The sequence below is a fragment of the Hydra vulgaris genome, chromosome 12 (genome assembly GCF_038396675.1).
Source record: "Hydra vulgaris chromosome 12, alternate assembly HydraT2T_AEP".
NCBI lineage: Eukaryota > Metazoa > Cnidaria > Hydrozoa > Anthoathecata > Hydridae > Hydra > Hydra vulgaris.
In genome coordinates, this window is record NC_088931.1 from 16,048,046 (window position 1) to 16,069,866 (window position 21,821).

The 21,821-nt window shown below is 27.6% G+C and overlaps 1 protein-coding gene across 1 annotated transcript in view; it reads right to left on the bottom strand.

Moving 5' to 3' along the window:
- Positions 1 to 200: 200 nt before the first annotated feature.
- Positions 201 to 21,821, bottom strand: part of LOC100205537 (m7GpppX diphosphatase) — a 36,528-nt gene continuing 14,907 nt past the window's right edge. Inside the window, exons 2-5 of the mRNA XM_065812340.1 lie at positions 4,260 to 4,397; positions 2,732 to 3,042; positions 607 to 831; positions 201 to 500 (exon numbers count right to left, since the gene is read on the bottom strand). Coding sequence (XP_065668412.1) covers positions 237 to 500; positions 607 to 831; positions 2,732 to 3,042; positions 4,260 to 4,389 — 930 coding nt within the window. The 5' untranslated portion in view covers positions 4,390 to 4,397 and the 3' untranslated portion in view covers positions 201 to 236. The remainder of the gene's footprint in view (positions 501 to 606; positions 832 to 2,731; positions 3,043 to 4,259; positions 4,398 to 21,821) is intronic.

Here is a 21,821-nt window from a genome sequence, read left to right on the forward strand (position 1 = left end):
AACTTATTCCATGCATACTTATTGAACATATTACCCCAACAATCCATATTACCCCACCCTACCCTATTCAAATTCTGTTTTAGAAACTATGGAAACTTCAGAACGAAGTTTCCATAGTTTCTTTTGTTTGCGATGCAATTTTTCATACTTTTTATTTATTTATTTTTTAATATTATATTTTCAAATAAAAAAAAGTTACGATAATTCAAACGTGTTTGATTTTAAAATTTTAATTATTACACTTTCTCTGATAGTAAAGAATACAATGGATCTTGTTCTCTTAAAAGTACAGTTAAAGTTTTCCTTTGGTAGTAATCATTAGAAATATTTTCAATGTTATCAATGACATCACTTAAAAGATGTGCTTTTTCAGCAGATGTTCCTCCAACATCAGCTTGCAAGTGGTTATAATGAACGTGAAGATGATAATAAGATGGATAGTAGTGAAAATAAGAACGAATCTCATCGGAAGATACACCATACTTTTTAACAATTTCATCCTGAAATCAAGCAGAAATAGTATACACACATATACGAAATCTCTCGATGCAAGTTATAACTATTATTATATAATAAAAATAAATCAAAGAATCAAGTAAATCATACCAAACCCTTCCGAAGCAAGTTTTTTAACAAAGGTAAATGCTTTTCGTTTAAATCGCGTATAGACTTAATTTTACGATTATGAATGATAGCACACACATATAAATTTTCAACTTGTTTTCCATCCCATTTTATATCAGGTAAAAGAACAAAACCGTTCTCAGGATCGGAGTCCTCATAAATAATACGTTCAGTTTCAGATTTATGATCAAGGATATTATACACCCACTAAAAAACAAAACAAAAGTGGAAATAAAAAAATATCAATATAAATTGAGAATTAAAATACAAACAGATATCAAATAAACATTTTCTACACTTTTACTTTCAATCAATAAAAAACTTTCTAGTCATAATATAACTTTTCATAAACTTTTACATGATATAAATGATATTATTAAAAAATTATGAAAATTATTGAAAGATTCCCAATACCCAAATAATTATATATATGTATCATAAACAATTTTTTGAAAAATGTTTTAGATTTAAGCTTCTAGTCATTTTCTTCTGAAAAAATGAACAGCTTATCATGAATCTTTCCGAAGGTGTAGCATAATCTTTTAAGTGTACAAGTAAACTACTTTTGTCATTACTCCATCTATTTTCACAATGTCACCTGAGGCATTCTAACCAAAACAGCTCCACACCTTAATACTACATTCACCATGTTTTACAGTCAATAGTACACAATATTTTATCATAAACTCAACGATTTTTTTTTCCAGACAAACAATCTTATTTTGAAACCTAAGATTTAAAACTTCGACACTTTGGTCTGCGTTTACAGTCACTGATGGTTCATTTTTTTTTGTAGTTTTTCCCACTTTAGCATTTTTATTATTCTTATGATTTTTATCAAAGCATTTTAAATTATCTAACAGTGCAAAAATAAACATAAAAAATGGCACTTTAAAAAAAAGTTAATGCTATTCGAATAATTATGAACGGTAGTGTGTGTATAAGTAGTTTTCCGTTTTTCTTTAATTTTTAAATAATTTTAAGCATTTTTTTCAATATGAGACCAAAAATATACGATTTTCCCTATTAATCTAAAATAAAATTTATTATTGACTAATTAACTTAAAACATTCAAATAAGGATTTATTAATTAAAAAAAAAGGTTAATTAATTTTAGTAAGAATGTTATAACTTAAACCAATCAATATACAAATGTTAAATTGAAGTTAAAAATATAACAAACAATATAAGTTATAAAACACGATTAAAATTTTGCTTGGTATATTTGGGACACTTTCCATCAAAGAACATTTGTGTTTCAATTCTGGGAACTTTCCACCACACTAGGTGGATGGCAAAAGGCCTTTATTTTCTTTAAATATGTTTGTTTAAAGGTAAATTTCAACTTACAAGTTTAGAAAGAAAAGGCCATGAAGACATTTGCTTAACTATTATAAATATCTATGTGCTGATTGGAAAATTGAACTTGTTTTTCTGCAGGGGCTTGTTTAACAAAGTTTATGTTTAGGATTTCTTAATTAGCCTCCTTGCTGTAGTGGACTCTTCTGGCTTTGTAAGGTAAATTTAATTAAAAAAATAAACCTACAATTACTGCATTTGTTAGTGAAGTATAAAAACTTTTTGTTTTGTTTAGAAACTCCTTAAATCATAGTGTAAAAATAAAAATGGAAAAAAAAATTATTTTCATCATGATTTTGAGAAATACAGTAATATAAAACCATTAAAACCAGATCACATTTAATGTGATACATACACAGAACTTCCTAAAACATCAATTTTAATAAAATATGATTCAAAATTTAAAATATTTGCCTATAATATTACTTTAGACAAACAGCTACAACCACTTTGTGCCAAATAAAAACCACTACTTCCAATCCATCAAAAATATAGGAACAGTATTTGGGTCTACAAAACAACTTCAATTTTTGTTAATTTTTAGATCAACTGCATGAACAATTCATGAGTTGGATCAGGGTTTGCAAATCAAAACAGATACCAACTCACAACAGCATTTAACAATGGCTAAAATCAATAGATTATTTAACCATTTGATTTTATTCATTATTACTTTTTGCTTAATAATTTTTTATAATGTCAATATTTAATTAAAAATTTAAACACTGAAACAAAATATTCAACATACTTCAACTCGCATAGAATTTTCCATAATATATGGAAGAGTGATTTTTTTGTAACTATCAGGAGTTTCTTCAACAACTTTTAACTTTTGGTAAGTATATTTCTTTATATGATGCAATGTTGCAGGTCTTATAACCTGAGTGGTTAATGTGTTGTAATAAGGTTGTGGCATAGCTGTATGCTGACTGTATATATCATTTGAAAACACTTCATTAGTTACAGTTTCAGAAGATAATATATTTTGGATAGAGTCTTCAGAAAAAGGTGTTTTTTCAAATGATACAATGGTATCATCTTCAGAATCCTTAAACCGACCTAATCAATTAAAATACACACACACATATATATATATATATATATATATATATATATATATATATATATATATATATATATATATACAACTAAAATACCAAATAATTAAATTAGTTAATAAAAACTAGTTGTCAAAAACTAAACATTAATTGAATTTATAAAACTATAAAAGATTTTATAAAAAAAATGTTATAAAACTTTTTTTTTTTAAATTCAATAAAAATAAAAATTCTAAAATTACTAAAATAAAAGTTAAATAGAAAATTTAGTTTTCGCTGGCACCAATAATTGGAAAAACATGAAAGTGTTAAAATCTTATTCAAAAATAAAAATTGAGATAAAGTAATCAAAACAAAAGCATTATTGTATAGGGTCTGGCTAATGAAAAGGGACAACAGTGAGGGATGATGAATCCTCCAATGAAGATGTTGATATGAATAATAATAGAAAACGAAAAAAGAAAAGAAGATCCAAGTCTGTGGAAAGGATATAGGAAAAAAAAATTAAGGATGTTAGGCATGGTAATTTTAGGTTTTAGTAGACCTGCTGACCAAATTACTAAGAGCGATAGAGAAAGGAAAGCCCCAATAATAAAGCCAACATGCCAAAGTCAAGTTTGTCTCAAGTCCAAGCTTTGTTTTGTAGTTGCTTTTTAAAAGATGTTCGTAAGATTATTTTCGAAAAGTTTTGGATCTTAGAATTATTAAAAGTGAAAAAATATTTTATGTAGCAAATATATTTAAGGACTTTATTTTTTAAGTATATTAAAAGTATTTATAAATATATAACTTCATTAAGAATAAATAAAAGTGGTTACACATTGTATATATCATTTGATATCTTTTTTTGTTTATAAAATAGAGACGAACTTGAGTATTCCTTTGACAGGAGTTAAGACCAATAAATTATTTTGTATGCATATACTAACTGTATTTCTTTATTTATCAAATCTGGTATAATAGAGTGCATAAAATAAGTATTTATAGTCCTAATAATACAAAGTAGCATATGTTCTTTAAACTTCTTTTAAGTCTTATGGTCCTTTAGTAACTGTAAAAGATCTGTTCTTTATATTGACTAACTATCTTTGATAAAATAACAAAAAAAATATCATATCAAAATGTCACATCAAAAATATCAATTGTTATTTTTATGCAAAAAAACAAACAACAACACCTTGATATTAAGAAAAAAAAAAAAAAAATTAGATAACTCACCATGAACATGTATTTTTTTTGACTTTGCATCATTTGAAAGAACTTTTATTACAGTAAAACTTTCAAAATCTAAACCGCTCTTTATATCCACTTGAACAGCTTTCCTTTTCAATACAGGTTCATCAGCCATTTTAAAAACTATAAAAAAGAGATTAAAAAATTTGAAAAACTGGAAGGACATATATAAACATGCACCATGGGAAATATGTATCGAAGGATGCAATTTCTTAATGTTTTTAGTGCAATTTCCCAATGTATTTTAGTTCTCAAAATGTGCGCCTTGATTAAAAAAAACTAATGAAGATTAATGAAAAAAATGATTGCTGATGCAAATCAAACCCTTGGTTGAGGAAGCGGCACTCCTATATATATATACATATATATATATATACATATATATATATATATATACATGTATATATATATATGTATATATATCCCGGTTTTATGCAGGAGAGTGCAGCGCTAAACTAATTCTATTTAGTTTGGCGCTGTGTAAAAACTGGGGCAATGGTCACCTTATATATATATATATATATATATATATATATATATATATATATAAATATATATATATATGTATATATATATATATATATATATATATATATATATATATATATATATATATATATATATATATTTATATACTCTTGCATGATAATCAATGTAGCAACACTCTGTGCATGTTTTACAGTAAAAAAATAAAAACATTCAGAATGTTTTTAGTTTTAAAAAGTAAAATAAAAATATTCAGAATGTTTTTAAAAACATTCTAGTCTTTTAATTTGTATATTTTGAGGTTTTTTAAAAAATCATTAAATTTAATTAGTTTCCTCAATTAAATTAATGCATTTTCTTGTAATCTAACCTTAACTTTGTCAGTTTATAAATCATAGACAAGATACAAGCTGTTTTTTACCACAAACCGTATATTTAACGCCTTAACACCACATTAAACGCAAATTAAAAGACTAGAATGTTTTTATTTTATTTTTTAAAAATAAAAACATACTGAATGTTTTTATCTTTATTTTTTTACTGTAAAATGTGCGTGGAGTGTTGCTACATCAACTATCTTATAGTCTGCTGTTACAAGGAAGTGCTGCTACATCGACTACTTTATTGGCTGACTCACAATGGAGTGCAGCTACATCAATTGAGGGTTTGTTTAGGGCAAGCAGTTTATCAAATGATATTATAAAAAACTTTTTCCGGTTTTCAAAATAATTAAAAAAAACAACAACCTAAAACTGACCTAGCAATAGTAAAATTAAAAATGACCTTGCAAAAACGTATATATATATATATATATATATATATATATATATATATATATATATATATATATATATATATATATATATATACAGGGCCAGATTTACACCCTTGGGGACCCTAATAGGTTTTATAATAAAATAAATTTACGGCTTTGATAGGTTTAATATTATTCAATTTAAAGCAGATTTTATTGAAATAATATTTATGCTAGATGATGGAAAAATCTTGTGTTCACATTCTACAATATATATCACATGGTCAACAAAAATTCTCAGTTTTTAGAGTAACTGTTAAAACATTGCTAAGTTTAATAGTTATTCTAGCATCACCTTTATTGTCACTTTTAGTGCTCTTTATCTAAAAAATATCAGATCCGTGTAAAAATAAAGCTCTTTTACAAAAGAGCTTTATTTTTACAGCTATAATATTTTGAGTAGTTTACTAAACTTAGTAAACATAGTTAGCATACAAGAAAATATATCTTTTTATTAGATAAGATTTACTCTATTTCCAATAGTATGAAATTCATACTATAGCAACCAAAAGTACTCAACTTAAAAATTTGGATACAAATTTTTAGTTACTTTTTTTAATAAAACAATTTTATATTTACAATTTTATAAAATTACATAATCTCCGTTAAGTATAATATATATCTTTAACAATATAGACGTTTTACAACTGTTTATTTATATAAACATTTATAGTTTATTGTGTTTTTTGATTTTATATTTTGTTTTTTATTTTACAGCCGTTGTGTGGAAAGAAATCGAGAGTTATAATAAAGTTATAAAAAGAGGATAGTAAAAGTAGGTTAAAGGATGTTTTTTTTTAAGAAAAACGAATTTTCATTAAAACAATTAAAAAATTACAGGACTCTTACAGAAATCTTATGTTACGAACACTATAGATAACACTTATATGTTAAAACAATATATCATAAAAACAGGGTTGGCAGTGATTGCCTAATCATATATAACAATAGTTTTGTTGAATAACATGAATAAAAATTTGCAGAGAAGAGGAAATCTTGACTAAACATGCAGATCTTGCAACGAGCCGTTGTTTTATTTTAGCTAATATGTTTAGTTTCAGATTTCCATTCTCTTCTTGGCAAAAAACGTTCTTAATACAAAAAACATTAACGGAAAATGTCCGCAGTATTTCTACGGACATGATAATTAATCACGTGGGCATGCGCATTATAAGTTTTAATTTGTCCGAAGTAAAACTACGCATGCTCACGTGATTATTCTTTCCTTTTCCATCCCGTTCCCGCAGAAAAACGGATGAGTGGAAAGTTACCTTAATACCACATTTTTTACATTTCTTTTTTGTCGCAAACCCAGTTGTAGGGTTGTTGTCACGGTAATATTGGTCCGTCGATAAAAATGATCCCAGTCTAAATTTCTCAAAGAAAAATTATCCGCCCGGATAATTTTATTCTGAAAAAATTGGTCTCAGTAAGATAAAATTGGTCCGCAAAACTATTACAGTTTAAAATTTTGTTTACATGTGCGTTTTTTAATTCTATTATGGAAGACCAATGATATAAAGATAATACCTAGATATTGAACTTCGCCGTTTTTAGCATAGTCAATAGAAGTTATAATAACATAGCATAATTAGCATAGTCAATACAAGGTATAACTTCTATTGACTATGGTTTTTAGTAAAGCCAATTTAATATTACGTAATCCGCTAGAAGCCATTATTATATCGGGCAAAAAACTTTAGGCGATTATTGCCAAGTAAAAGAAAATTAGCAATTTTAAAGTCTAAATCAAGGTTGGAATTGAAGATGATTAGTTCAGAGATGATAAATTTGGTGGCCTACAGCCAGTATAAGTTTGTTTTGGTCAAACAGGATTGTATTAGCTGAAAAATTAAAACAAACGGCTGTTTTTATAGCCACAAATTTTAAAAACATATATTTTTAAAAACATATTTGCATTTAGGACTTTAAACAAAAACATTGTAATATATTTTAGTAATTTATATTTAAAAAATTACATTTATAAACCCTTGAGTAATAGTAACTGATTCGTTTACTGTCTTGAACCTTTCTTAGCAATTTACTAAAGTCCTAAGAAGTATATTTCTGGACATATTTAATCAGAATTTTGAAATAATATTCACTTATCTTTCTATCTAGCTAGCTGCATTTATTTTCAACTTGCATATTTATTTTGTAGCAATGAAACTCGATATGTTTCCTTGAAAGTTTATTTGCAAACTTCAAATCTTTAAACTTAAAGGTTTAAAATAACTCCATTAAATATAAACCTCATAAAAAAAACACAAGCCATTTAAAGAGTTTCTATCTAATTTAAGCATATGAAATGGATCTTGGTAAATGTGTAGCAATTGGTCATCATATGAAGAAGTAATAAACATATCTTTAACATCTTTAAAAACTGACATCAAAAGGGAACAACAGAATTTTAATTGGTACTTGTACAATCAAATGTAAGACTTTTGATGCAAAGTTATTTTAAAGTCAAATTTAAAATGTTTTAATTAAGCATTTTAAATTAATTTTTTTAACTTAATTTACTTAAGTTAAAACAATTTAATTAAGTTAAAACAATTAATTTAATAGGCCGGGTGAATAAAAAAGAGCAATTGCTTTTACTCAGTAATTGATCAGCTTTACGTGAATAAAAAGTTAACCAAAATTGCTAAAGTTTTTATTCACGTAAAGCTGAATAATTACTGAGTAAAAGCAATTGTTAATTTTTATTCACCCGGCCTAATGAGTATTTTCCAATGAGCTTGCAAAACAACTAATATAAATACTAAAGCCTCTGTATAATGATAAAACATAACTAATGGGTATTTTTCAATGTCCTCGCAAACCAACAAACATGAAAACTAATGCCTTTGTAGCTGGATTATTAGGTTCGCATACAGTAAAATCCTTACCCAAACATTAAAACCAATGCAGTGATTTGAACTTTTTTTCAAGGTTAAACTCTTTTTGATTGTTATAGCATCAATTATACGGATACAATATTTAAAATCAACATCAGTTTTCTGTTTATCACCATAATATGAAAAAATATTATGGAATAAACCAGGATCGCAATTTACAAATGAAGTCTTTTGTGACAATGAACTTGTGGCATCAAAACGCAGCATTGGTTTAAGTAAGTTACATGTATTTGTCTTTCAAAAAAAGAGGTAAAGCATATGTAAAACAAGTTTTTTTACAACATCAGTTGTATAAAAATTTTTTTTTTAAGGGAAATGGTTTCCCTTTTAAGACACACAAGACATGGTGTCTTGTAAAAATACTCTCTTTTATTTATAACTTTGTTTGCTGGTGATACAGATGTTATAGACAGTGTTTAAGATTAATAGGTTCGGTCATTATTACCAGTAGTGCTTTCTTGCTGATAATGTCATAAATGATTTTCTTTGCTGCGTTTATTTATAGCAAGATCAACGTTGAACTTTTTTTTTTTGACAAAAAAAAATTAAATCTTGGTAGAAGATTTATTGGTGTTCTTATTATTAAATGTTTCTTTTTTGTTTTTTGCATATTTGCAGAAAATACAAAAGTTGATAGCACAGCATTTATTTTTAAATCGGGTTTATGATGATGATCAACACATGCAATATTTTTCTGGGGTACTGAATTGTAATCTGATTCTAAAAAATAGTCGATACATATACAAGTGTGTTTGGATGTAAGAAAATTTTCACATTTCAAAGCAAAAACTCATCTTTTACATAGTTCAGAATTCTTTAGAGGAAATTAATTGAAAGATTTTGCGTCGTTTTTTACATATCTACTAGAATATCTAAATGCAGCACAATATTTAATCATTTTCATGGTGAAAATATCAAAGAAAATAGTTAATTTAAATAAAAGCTTCAGCAAGGTAAAGCAAATGATGTCAGAAATTTACTGCTTATATTATGCGATATTAACTGTTTTTGCCCGATAAAACAATGGCCGATTAAAATAGTAAACAAAAAAATCAGCTTCACTTGCAGCTTATTAAAAAACCCGGAGTTTAACCTCTAGTTATTCATTATACGCCATTGTGGAAGACAAACTGATCAATGCAACTAAGGCATAGAGCAAACGAACTCGTAACAAAAAAGCCGATGGTTTTATACAAATCCGATTGTTTGTTAGTGGCAAACCAAACGACTTTTTATATATTGGTATTTAATTTATGCAAACAAAGAATTCGTAAATAATGGCAAAATATTATAAACAACCGAAACGTTTGTTATAACCATAGATATATAAATTATTGGATACGGCATAGGCAGAAAAAGTTGAAGCAGGGCAAATTTTACGGTGATGACGTAAAACCTATTGAAGGGATCTGAAGATGTTTTCATAGGTAAGAATATAGTTCATAAATAAACTGTATATATATATATATATATATATATATATATATATATATATATATATATATATATATATATATATATATATATATATATATATATATATATATATATATATGTGTATATATATATATATATATATATATATATATATATATATATATATATATATATATATATATATATATATATATATATATATGTATATATATATATTTTATAATTCACTTCCCCAAGGCCAAGAAGGCCACTACACGAGGAGGCTACTTGTGGTTATAATTTTCTTTCAACTCTATAACTCCAAAACACGAAGCTTGACAAAGGCCACTGCGCGAAGAAAGAAGTTGTGCGCGGTACTACCACGGACGTGGTGGCAATTGAACTCAGAACCTCTCGCTTATGAAACAAGCGCATATATATATATGCGGAGGAAGGTAGTGGTGGTAGTATATATATTGTACTACTAATAATAGTATTATTGTGTTCTTTTTTTTATAAATTTAGTATAATTTTCTGTAGAGATTTTAGGAGCACAGTATGTATAACAAATCTTAGCTATTCATTTTTAAATCGATATCCTTTGATAAAAGAGCGACAAAGCAAAATAATTTTCTTGCCTCTTCAGCAAGTTATATTTGTTTTTTAAAATGCAAAATATCTGGTAACTGTTTACGAAAATATTTGAGACCCGATGCTATAACAATAATTTTTATTTGCTTAAAATGTGTATTATATTAAATTTTTGGTATTTAAAACCAGCAATAAGTAAAAATATTCAGAAACCTAAAATTAATTGCACTAAAAGAACCCTTAAAAAATGTTAAGTAAGAAAAAGTATAGGTGCAATTTTAAAAAAAAGATAATACTGGAAAAAAATTTATCTAGGAGATTGCATAGCTTTAATCAATCTGCTAACTGTCATCAAGAAGTTGTTTTTTTTGTATTAAATCCTAAAAAAATTACAAGGAAAGCTTTTCAGACGTTTAATGCAACAAAAATTTTCTTTGAAATGTGATTGACGATTTACAAGTTAAAGCTTGTAAATCATCAATCACATTATAAAGATTATACAATTAAAGTAGTCTTAATTCTGATATTAAAGATTTAATTCTAAATAGAACGAAATGCAAAACCAAATTTAAATATTATTTTCATAAATGTAAAATATTTTAGTTTTATTGTTTATTTCATTAACTTTTGCATTAACATTTGCATTTTTATTCATCAAAAATGTATGATTATTCTAATCATCTACTAGCCCAAATCAACTTCGTTTTACCTGAGACATCTTACCAAATACACTCACAATTCCTAATCTCTATCTCAGATGTTTTCTTAGCATGGCACTGTAAAACGTACTCATTCCAAACAACATGTTTATATAAACAGGCCCAAAATTCATCGACACGATTAAATTAAGGTAAGAAAAAGTTATTTATAACAACCTAATATTCTGCTAATCTTAATACCCTGTTAATTGAATTAATAGTGGTATTGTTTTTTTCACACACAACAAGCTGATTCTATAAACTGAATCTACAGTTAAACATAATTATATATATGTATATATATATATATATATATATATATATATATATATATATATATATATATATATATATATATATATAAACACACCTATACTGTTCTGGTTAAAAGGTTATATTCTGCCTATTTTTCTATATTGTATGACAAAGCCATTAATTGTTCAAATGTTGCCTTTATGGGTATGATGAGCCTGTATATTAGGGTGTTTCATAGCTATCAATTTCTAAAATTGAACTTGCGAATTGATTTATAAACTGACCATTTAAATGAAAATAAGTTTGAGCAAAAGAAAAAAAGTCATAATTTTTAGGGTCCCCGTCTGTTCGATTTTAAGCCAAAAATGTTTGGTGTTTTAAACGCCTGGCGGAGACCTTAAATTTTATCCTATACAACTTTTTATTCTTTTATTACATTGGTAATATATATTACATTGTTGGATTGAATATTAAAAAATTAGTCTACAAAATTATCTGAAATTGGTGAAAAATTCAAGTTTTCCTTGTACAAAAATCTATTTTATCCCTCGGTGGCAAATAAAAAACGTTTTTTATTTTCTAGTAAACTGTTTCCAGACACGAAAATAACTGTAAATTAGATAGTTTTTATAATAATGTCAAATTAAGTCTAAAAAACAATAATTTGATACATGGAGTGACCTGCCCCGGACACTAACCTTAATGGCCCCTACTTAATAAACATTAGAGAGCAATAAATTTAAAATCCTGAAATTTGATTGGAAATTATTATCAATAAATGTATAAACCAAAGTGCTTAAGAGTCATTTTTTGTAAGAATCAGGCAGTCAATGGAAGTGACCTCCTCCAAATTGCTTGAATTTTTTATATATTGATCAGAATATAGAAAAAACCTGTTGGGGAAAAAAAAAAATTTCAAAAATGTTTCGTTCACTCGGAATCTGGGCTTAAATTTTTAAGATTTTTTAAAAAATTTTTAGAAATTTAGTTTTTGCCACCTTTGAACCCATTTTTTTGGCAAGGCAAAAAGTTGCACATAGCTTTTGTAGTTAATATCAGACGTAACCCAAAAGCTCTCTCCAAAAAATATAAAAAAGTTGCGTGACACTGTGCGGTTGGCTAATTATCATAGTTCAAAAGTACAAAATCAATCAGTTTTGTCAAGTTTTAATCGGAGTTAATTCTAGCGGCGAAGTGTTGCACACAATTTTTCTTTTAGGATTTGAAATTATCAAAGGTATTGAGTCTAAAAATGCAAAGAAAGTTATGTGATACTTAAGGCCTATTAATATATTAAGGCTTGAAATTGGAAAAAAAATGTTTTAGTATACTTACAAAATGAACCATTACGGCAGAGGCGCTTAGTTTTGTAAAAATGTAAACATATCCAACTGTCAATACAAAAACGTCCTAACATAATAATAAAAAAAATTCGTGTGATCTTTAGATATTAAGTTAAAAATAAAGGTACAAATTGTTAAAAATGATTAAGTACGAAGAGATATTTTTTTGGACACACAGATGAGGTTTTCGCTCACAATAAAATTTCTATCATCCAAAATTAGCATTTAGCATTACACAAAACATTGCACGTAATGTTAAGAAAAAATTTAAGCATTTCTGATTATGATATAGAAATCATAACAATTGAAATAAATAATAATAAAAAACAATACATGATCAGAAGTGAATTATTTAAATTTACGTCATAACCAAATAACTTGTGGTGATCGAATGGAAGAAGAATCGCTGATAATTGTGGAGAAACAAGTTAATGGGCGGTTGTTTACTTTACCATAAAAATGTCTTAACTTTATTTTAACGATCTTTAAAATTTGCATAAATAGAGTAGATATTTTATCATTGCTATTGAGAAATAGGTACTGCATAAATAGAACTTGTTTTTAGTTGAGTATGAAACAAAACAAATATTTTTATGAAAACTGTTGTTGCTTTTCAAAAGGAAATTGTGGATCATTCAAAAAACATAAAATTATAAACAAAATGTTCTACATTCATCAGCTGGGAGATGTTGATGTTAAGAAACACCTCATCAACTTAAAGGTAATTATGTATTTTAAATTTACGCAGACTGTAATATAATTTTTATAATTACATACTTTATAACTTCTCTGCAATAAGATTTTGAGACAAAGTTCTTTAAACAAAAAAAAATAGCTCTTTTAATTAATTCCTCACTCTTTTAATAAATAATCACTAAATTAATCACACTCTTGCAATATTGTATTTTAATAATAACAACAATGTATTTCAAACTTGTAAACATTTTTCGTGAAGAGTCAGATTATAAACAATGCTTTAAATGACACACTTAATAATTGTTTAAAAAATTGTTTTTAGGTCATGCGATTAAACGATAATAATATTTGGGAAGAAAATGGACTTATTGCAAATAGACTTAAAAGAAATCTTGAAAAGGATGAACAAATATGTGCTTTTCACCGGTACACGTTTGGTATTGCATGGAGTCCTCCAAAAACATGCTCTCATCCTCACCATCTAAATATAAAAGGAAAAAAATCTCCCGCTTTAAGGGCGTCACCAATACATGTCGTCATATCAATGTCAAAGCGATACAATGAAGTATTTTCAGCTGGTGCAATGCTGTGTTTTACCCATTTAAAGCAAGAAACTGCTTTATCTAGAGTCAACGAAAACACCAATTTATGTACAGAAACACAAACACAACAAGAACAAACATATATGACACCTGCTACTCCAGATGAAGAATTTGATCCCGGTGAAATTAATGTTTCACAGGAGATTTTGGACGAATCTCTAAGAAGCCGTGAGAGTGTAACTGAGGTTCTTAATGCAAGTCCAATAAAATTTAGATTAAAAAGGAAGTTCGAATATCTGGAAGATACTACCAAAGATAAGTTAAAACGCAAGTATGTTCGCCTAGAAAACTTATTAAAGAAAAAATTTGCAGAAGCTGTTGCTCCTGGACAAGAGGAAATACTTATAGATTTTCTTAACAGTAAAAATGTTGATGAAATAAATAGCCCTCTCCCAATTGAAATTATTCGTGCTCAGAAAGTATATAAGCAAAGTGATTCCATGGGAAAGTTAGTTATCCTCTCATTATTAGACCATACCAAGTATACCAAAAAGTTTATAATGAACACATTTGAGTGTACCAAAGATCGTATAGAAACAGCAAGAAAATGGCATGCATCTCATAAAGGGTTGGCATTTCCAGAGAAGAAAGTATTCGTCCGATCTAGTCTTGATCAAACAAAGTGTGAACATTTCTTAGACTTTATATTTACAAGCCGTATTTTGCATGATGTTGCTTATGGAATAACCAAATTAAAATACGACAGCGGTGAAGAACAAAAGATAGTGCATGCAATACTGACGACAAAATATAGCCACGCTATCATGTTCTATCGAAAAAGTTGTAGTGAAAACAATTATATACCATTATCTGATTCAAGTTTGTGGAAAGTATTGCATGCAATAAAACCTTCAAGTCGAAAAAGCTTAGCTGGATTAGATGATGTTACTGCTTCAGGCATGAATGGTTTTCAAACATTACAAAAATTGGCACAAAGATTTAGTTCTAAATCTCTCGAAGCTGCCCTTGAAAAAGGAAAAAGGTATTTGAAAACAAGTTATCAAACCAATTGTAGTGTCAATGACTCAAACATTTCTTCTCATAGCTCAAAACATGCCTTATCAGATCCATCTGAAAAAAATCTTCAATCCAACACAGAGATATCAGAAGTGGTATGTGCCGATTGCTATGATTTGTGCAAAGCTATCGAGATGATCAAAGAACTAACAATTCAAAATTCTGACGATGCTGGTTCTATTTATGATTTGGAAATTGCTGTAAAGGATGTATTCAACTACATAAAACACCTGATGAGAGATTCTCAACAGAAAAAGGCAAAAATCGAAGCTTTTAAGCAATTAAACGATGAAACTGCTTTCTGGCTTAAAGATTTTTGTCAAAAAATTCTTCCGGTTCGATACAGAGAGGGCCAAAGAGAGTATTTTGGCAAGAAAGGAATGAGTTTACATGTGGATATATTCTTCATAAAAATAGCAGGAAAGTTATTCAAACGTGTTTACTTTACTTCAATGTATAGGTGTGATCAGGGAATAGGTAATGTTGTTTCGTTAGCCACTGCAGTTTTAGACCAATTCAGAATTGATCAACCGCATATCAAGAAAATGTTTACCAAATCTGATAATGCCGGCTGCTATCAGGGAAATCTTTCAGCTGAAGCAATCTACAATGTATGCAAAGAGAGAGATATAAAGTTGCTGAGATATGATTATAATGAACCCTGTTGTGGAAAAGATCAATGTGACAGGGAGAGTGCAGTTGTAAAGACAATTTTAAGGAGTTACGTTGACTCTGGTAATAATCTTTTGACTGCTGAAGATATACACAAGGCTATGCATTATAGTTTTGGCGCTAAAGATGCAAAAGTAGCAGTTGCTCAAATTAGCAATGATAAAACTGTAGTTACTGGACCAAAGATTAGGAACATTAGCAACTATCACTCATTTGAGTTTGGTGAGAAAAGTATGAAGATGTGGCGTTATTTCAATATCGGTGAGGGAATTGAACAAGAGTATGGAAATCTTAAAATTCAACCCTCGATTAAGTTGTTGTTGCCATATAGCAAAACAGATAATTCAATTAAGCGTAACAAGTCACTTAAGGAAAAACAGAAAAGAAGTGACAGGCAATTATATTCATTAAGATTTTGCACTGAAATGAATTGTACTTTATCATTTGAAAGCGATGCTGAGTTAGAAGAACACATGCTATCCGGTCTTCATACAGTTCCGAAATCATTAACATCATTGGATAAAGTTCGCAACTCGTTTGTTCATAAGATGAAAATTACTTCACAACTAAATATGCCAATTTCTTCATCCTCTAACAGTGCTTCCGTAAAAGACAAACCACATTGCATGAACATTTTTCTATTGCAAGGTTGGGCATTACCAGTTCGAAGTTCTTTTAGATTTTCAAATCTGCAGAAAGAACTGTTGTATAAATACTTTATTCGTGGAGAAGAATCAGGTAATAAAATGAGCCCTGAGCAGGTTCACATGCAGCTGAGGAGAGAACTTCCGCCTGATCAATATGTAACTAGCCAACAGATAAGATCTTTATTTTCAAGGTAGGCATTGTTGCTATCAAAACTTTTGCAAATTAGATTATGTTTCTGACTGTTAAATAGTTCTTTTACAAATATGAAATTAAAATTTAGGTGAAAGTTATAATTTTGTGTGTTTGTTTACATATGTTTAAAAATATGTACAATTGATATTGTTATAGATTTAGTAACCTGAAAAGAAAAGGTAAGCTGGTAGAACCGACAACAGAAAATAATGAAAATAGTCAGGTTAACGATAACAAAGAAAGTTATGGCGAAAATGATGACTTTAATCTGGCAGGAGACAATGAAGATGATAATAAATATGAGGAAGATCATATTTCATATTTCGCCAATCATATTTCGCCAATCTTGCAAAAGAAATTTGTCTTGTATGGAAAGTGAATGATTGGGTTGCTGTTGCATATGAAAAACGATGGAATATTGGATATATTGTGGAGGTAATATTATTCAAAGTATATATTAGTTTCAAGTTTTTATTTTGTTTTACAAAACAGTGCTCTAAAATAAAAGGAATATAAATAAATAAAATGTAAAAATAATTTCAGAATGACATTATATAAGACTTTACAAGTTTTATTGAATGTAAGCAAAATTAAACAAATCATAAACTCTTTATTATATTATTTTAAATGTTGCGCTAATACTTTGAGGTTTCTATAACTGGGATCAGAGTTAATTGTATGATTAACGGGCAAGAGAAGAATACTTTTCGCTGGCCAGTTACTACCGAGGAGATAAATAACCAAACTGATAAAATTATCTGTTTAGTAAATGCTCCTTTTCTAATCAGTGGTTGTGGCGATTATTCATTATCCGAAGAAGACTATAATACAGTCATATCATTATTCTTAAAGAAACTTACTGCAGCAGAGTAGAAATTATGTGTGATGTGGTGGATAATGTGTGTAAATGACTCTATTAATAAATGAAAAACTAATTTTTAAATGGAAAAACATTTAAATGTTTGATTTATGTTTTATTTAATTAGCAATATAGTTATCTTGATGTTAGATTTTTGTTCAGTTTTTAATTCATGTTATATCATGCGTGTGACAAAATCACACGAATTTTTTTTATTATTATATTAGGACCTTTTTGTATTGACAGTTGGATATGTTTACATTTTTACAAAACTAAGCGCCTCTGCCGTAATGGTTCATTTTGTAAGTATACTAAAACATTTTTTTTCCAATTTCAAGCCTTAATATATTAATAGGCCTTAGGTATCACATAACTTTCTTTGCATTTTTAGACTCAATACCTTTGATAATTTCAAATCCTAAAAGAAAAATTGTGTGCAACACTTCGCCGCTAGAATTAACTCCGATTAAAACTTGACAAAACTGAGTAATTTTGTACTTTTGAACTATGATAATTAGCCAACCGCACAGTGTCACGCAACTTTTTTATATTTTTTGGAGAGAGCTTTTGGGTTACGTCTGATATTAACTACAAAAGCTATGTGCAACTTTTTGCCTTGCCAAAAAAATGGGTTCAAAGGTGGCAAAAACTAAATTTCTAAAAATTTTTAAAAAAATCTCAAAAATTTAAGCCCAGATTCCGAGTGAACGAAACATTTTTGAGAATTTTTTTTTCCCCAACAGGTTTTCTCTATATTCTGATCAATATATAAAAAATTCAAGCAATTTGGAGGAGGTCACTTCCACAGTTTCAGGAATTTGCCTGATTCTTAGAAAAAACGGCTCTTAAACAATAATTTAAAATTTAACATCTACTTTCCAATGCTAAGACAAAATATTTAAAACTAAATTTGCATAAATATTTAAAAATTTGCGTTACTAATAACAAGTAGTCTATTATTTTTAAAAATAATATTTAAAATGGCTAAAATTACAAGACTAAAAGATTTTATTTGAAGACTAAAGTTTTTATTTGAACAAAAAAACCTGATAGAAAACTTACCTCGAATAACTTTTGCAACAAATAAAAAAGTAATTCTTAAATTTCAGTTTAAAAGATCTAGTAACAAGTTAACTCCGTCCAAAAAGTTTGAATTGTTATTATTAATTGTTATTATTAATTGTTTGAAATTGTTTATTATTAGTTTGAATTGTTATTATTAATTGTTTGAAAATTGTTATTACGTATGGGTTTATAGCTAAATAATATAACAACTATAAGGTGGTCTGATTAATTATAGATTAAATAAAATTTCTTATTATCGAACAATAAAACAAATATGTAATAAAATGAATTGTTATATATTGTTATAAATGTGTATTATAAATTGTTATATATTGTTATAAATGTGTCATTAATATCTTATTTTTATCATCATTAATATTTTATTTTAATATTTTATTTAATGTACTATCGTAATTTTTGCAAGGATAATATTACTCGTTAAATCGATAGTTTAATCGATAGTTGAGAGACAAGAAAAGTTAGAGGACTCTAAAGCATCAGAGAAATCGAGGGAAGAATTTTAAAAGAAGGGGGAGCAGGTTATCCAAGTTATTGTTTTTTCCGCGTCTGAAAATAGTTTATTAGGAATTCAAATTATTAGGACATCAAAAACATTTTCTATACGCCACCGAGTTATAAAATAGGTTTTTGTAAAGAAAAAATTTGGATTTTTCACCAATTTCAGATGATTCTGTAGACTAAATTCTTAATTTTTTCAACATGTTCCTTTTATGTGATTAATATTCAATCCAACATATAATATTTAAAAGAATAAAAAATTTTATAGGATAAAATTTAAGGTTCCCGTCAGGCGTTTAAAACACCCAACATTTTTGGCCCAAAATTGAGCTGGAGGGGACCCTATAAAACATATATATATATATATATATATATATATTTTTTTTTTTTCTTTGCTCAAACTTATTTTCATATAAATGGTTAATTTATGCATCGATTCGCGATGTTTATTTCAAAAGTTGATAAAATATGAAACACCCTACTCTATATAAATATAAATTAGTAAAATATACTGATTTTTATCTTTAATTTCAAGTTTCATTCTTGTTTATAAGGAAGGTAAACTTCCTAATAGGTTAGTTAATTTTTAAATTAAAATGCAAGAAATTTTTTTTTTTTAATTTATCTTTTTTTTTTGGAAAATACATTAAAATAAATTAGGCATCGATTCAATAAGCATCGAAAAAAATCCGTTTGCCCTAAACTAAACTATTTTTAAAATATTTTAAAAAGTGCATTTGTCACTCAACACATTTTTTAAGCTTCTAATACTTGTAAAAGTGTTGTGCAACAGTTGTGCAACTTTCTTGTTCATCAATTACAGAATTTTTTTTGTTTATATTTTCTCAACCTTTACTTTGCAAGAAACTTTGTTGTATAAACAACGTTAAGGTGTGCAACTCACGCAAGAAAATGTTTCCATTAAAAAATAGTTGTTGTGCAACTGTTGTACAGCATTCATAAAACTATTGAATACAAAGCTCTAAAGTTAAACACACATTTACAGTCATATCTGAAGCTTAAGTCTTGCATAATCGAGGCAGACAATCAAGCATATTTCAGACACTCGAAGCAGATATAAAAATACTTTTAGTAACCTAAAATAAGTGTAAATTAATATATAAGTAATAATAAATAAATATAAAATAAACAACCTAAAAATATTCTATATTCATTAGTGACAAGCTCGATTGTTTCGTCGATATTTTCTTAACTAATATACTTATTAATGCCTATATACATTATCCATATACATTAAAACGTTTAAATGCGTATCCATATACATTAAAACGTTCGACTGAAAAAAATTATACAATGCTCTTTCAACAAACAATTGTTATCATATGTTTTTGATCTAAAGCAAGAAGATGCTTCCAAACGTTGCATCCCGATTACGGTTTTTGCGTTGAAGTCACTGAACCATGATTAATACTGACAGTTTAAATATCAACAACAAAAATAGCAACAAAAATGCTGTTAGATTAATTGTGCAGCTGTGGCGTAGTGGTTAGAGTTCTGGCTAAGAATCAAGAGGTCCGAGGTTCAACACTGGCTCTAACCCCGTAAGCGACATTGATAAGGTAGGAGGCAAAACAAAACAAAACAAAAGCTAAGTTACGATTAAAGTGTATTACTCTCGAGTCCTGAATATAATATAAAAGGATGGGGGTGGGGGTGCGGTTTATTAATTTTTGGAGAAGTTAGCACCTTTTCTAAGCTTAATAAGACCCCCTCCCTCGTTTATCAATTTTTACTTGTTATGACAAAAAATTTATATCTTGAAACTAAACAAAATTTAGCGAAAATCAGTCACCTATAAAAACAAAACAATCAGTGTAAACAGGCTTTGAAAATCGTTGATCTAGTAAATCTCGATATGTCGAAAATGAGCTTTTGGTTTATTTATTACTAAAGTATAAAAGTTATATCAGCATACTAAACCCAATTGAAATTATGATAAAACAGCCGTTACAAAATACGCATTCGACCGCAAGTCACGCTAAAATCAAATAGTTTAAAAATTAAAAAGTCTAAATTTTTTTACTTTTTTATTTTAAAAATAATTAAAAATTCTAAGTAATGATAAACTAAGTTTATCAATACAAGTCTGTACTCAGGAGCGGATCCAGGCTGCAGCAAGAGAAGCAATTACTACAGTCAGCTTAGTTTTTTTTTTCTCTTTTTATTTGTTACATACATATTTTTTTCATGCAAAAGATAAAAATAATTTAAAAATTTTCAAAATTGTAGCTGAGCAAAGTTAGCAAAACGGAATTTCGAAAATGAAATTTCATTCGGAAAAATAAAATGCTTCACTAAAAAACCGTGTTTTGTCTCACAAGCCCATAAATTTTTGAAAGAATGTCAAATATTTCACTGCGTATCAACTTAAATTGAACTGGGGGTTAGATAAAATGGCAAATCGACTGTAGCAACTGTAGCAAAAGTCAATTTGTCATGTTTTAAAACAACTCTTTGCATACAACCCCCCCCCCTTTTTTTTTTTTTTTTTTTTTTTTTTTTTGACGGAAAAAATATTTATGATATTTTTTGCTACAGTTAATAAAAATCCTGGATCCGCCCCTGGTATTATTATTAGCAAAGGAAATTTATTTTATTTGTCTTCAGAGTATTTAAAAGGCATGAAAATCTATTTGTACAAGAGAATTTTCACTTAAATTTCAATAAGTTTATCTTGGTGATGGTGATTTTATCGGCGGACATGTATTTCAGGCACAACCTTTAGTAAGTCCGTAAAAAACGAGTCACGTTTT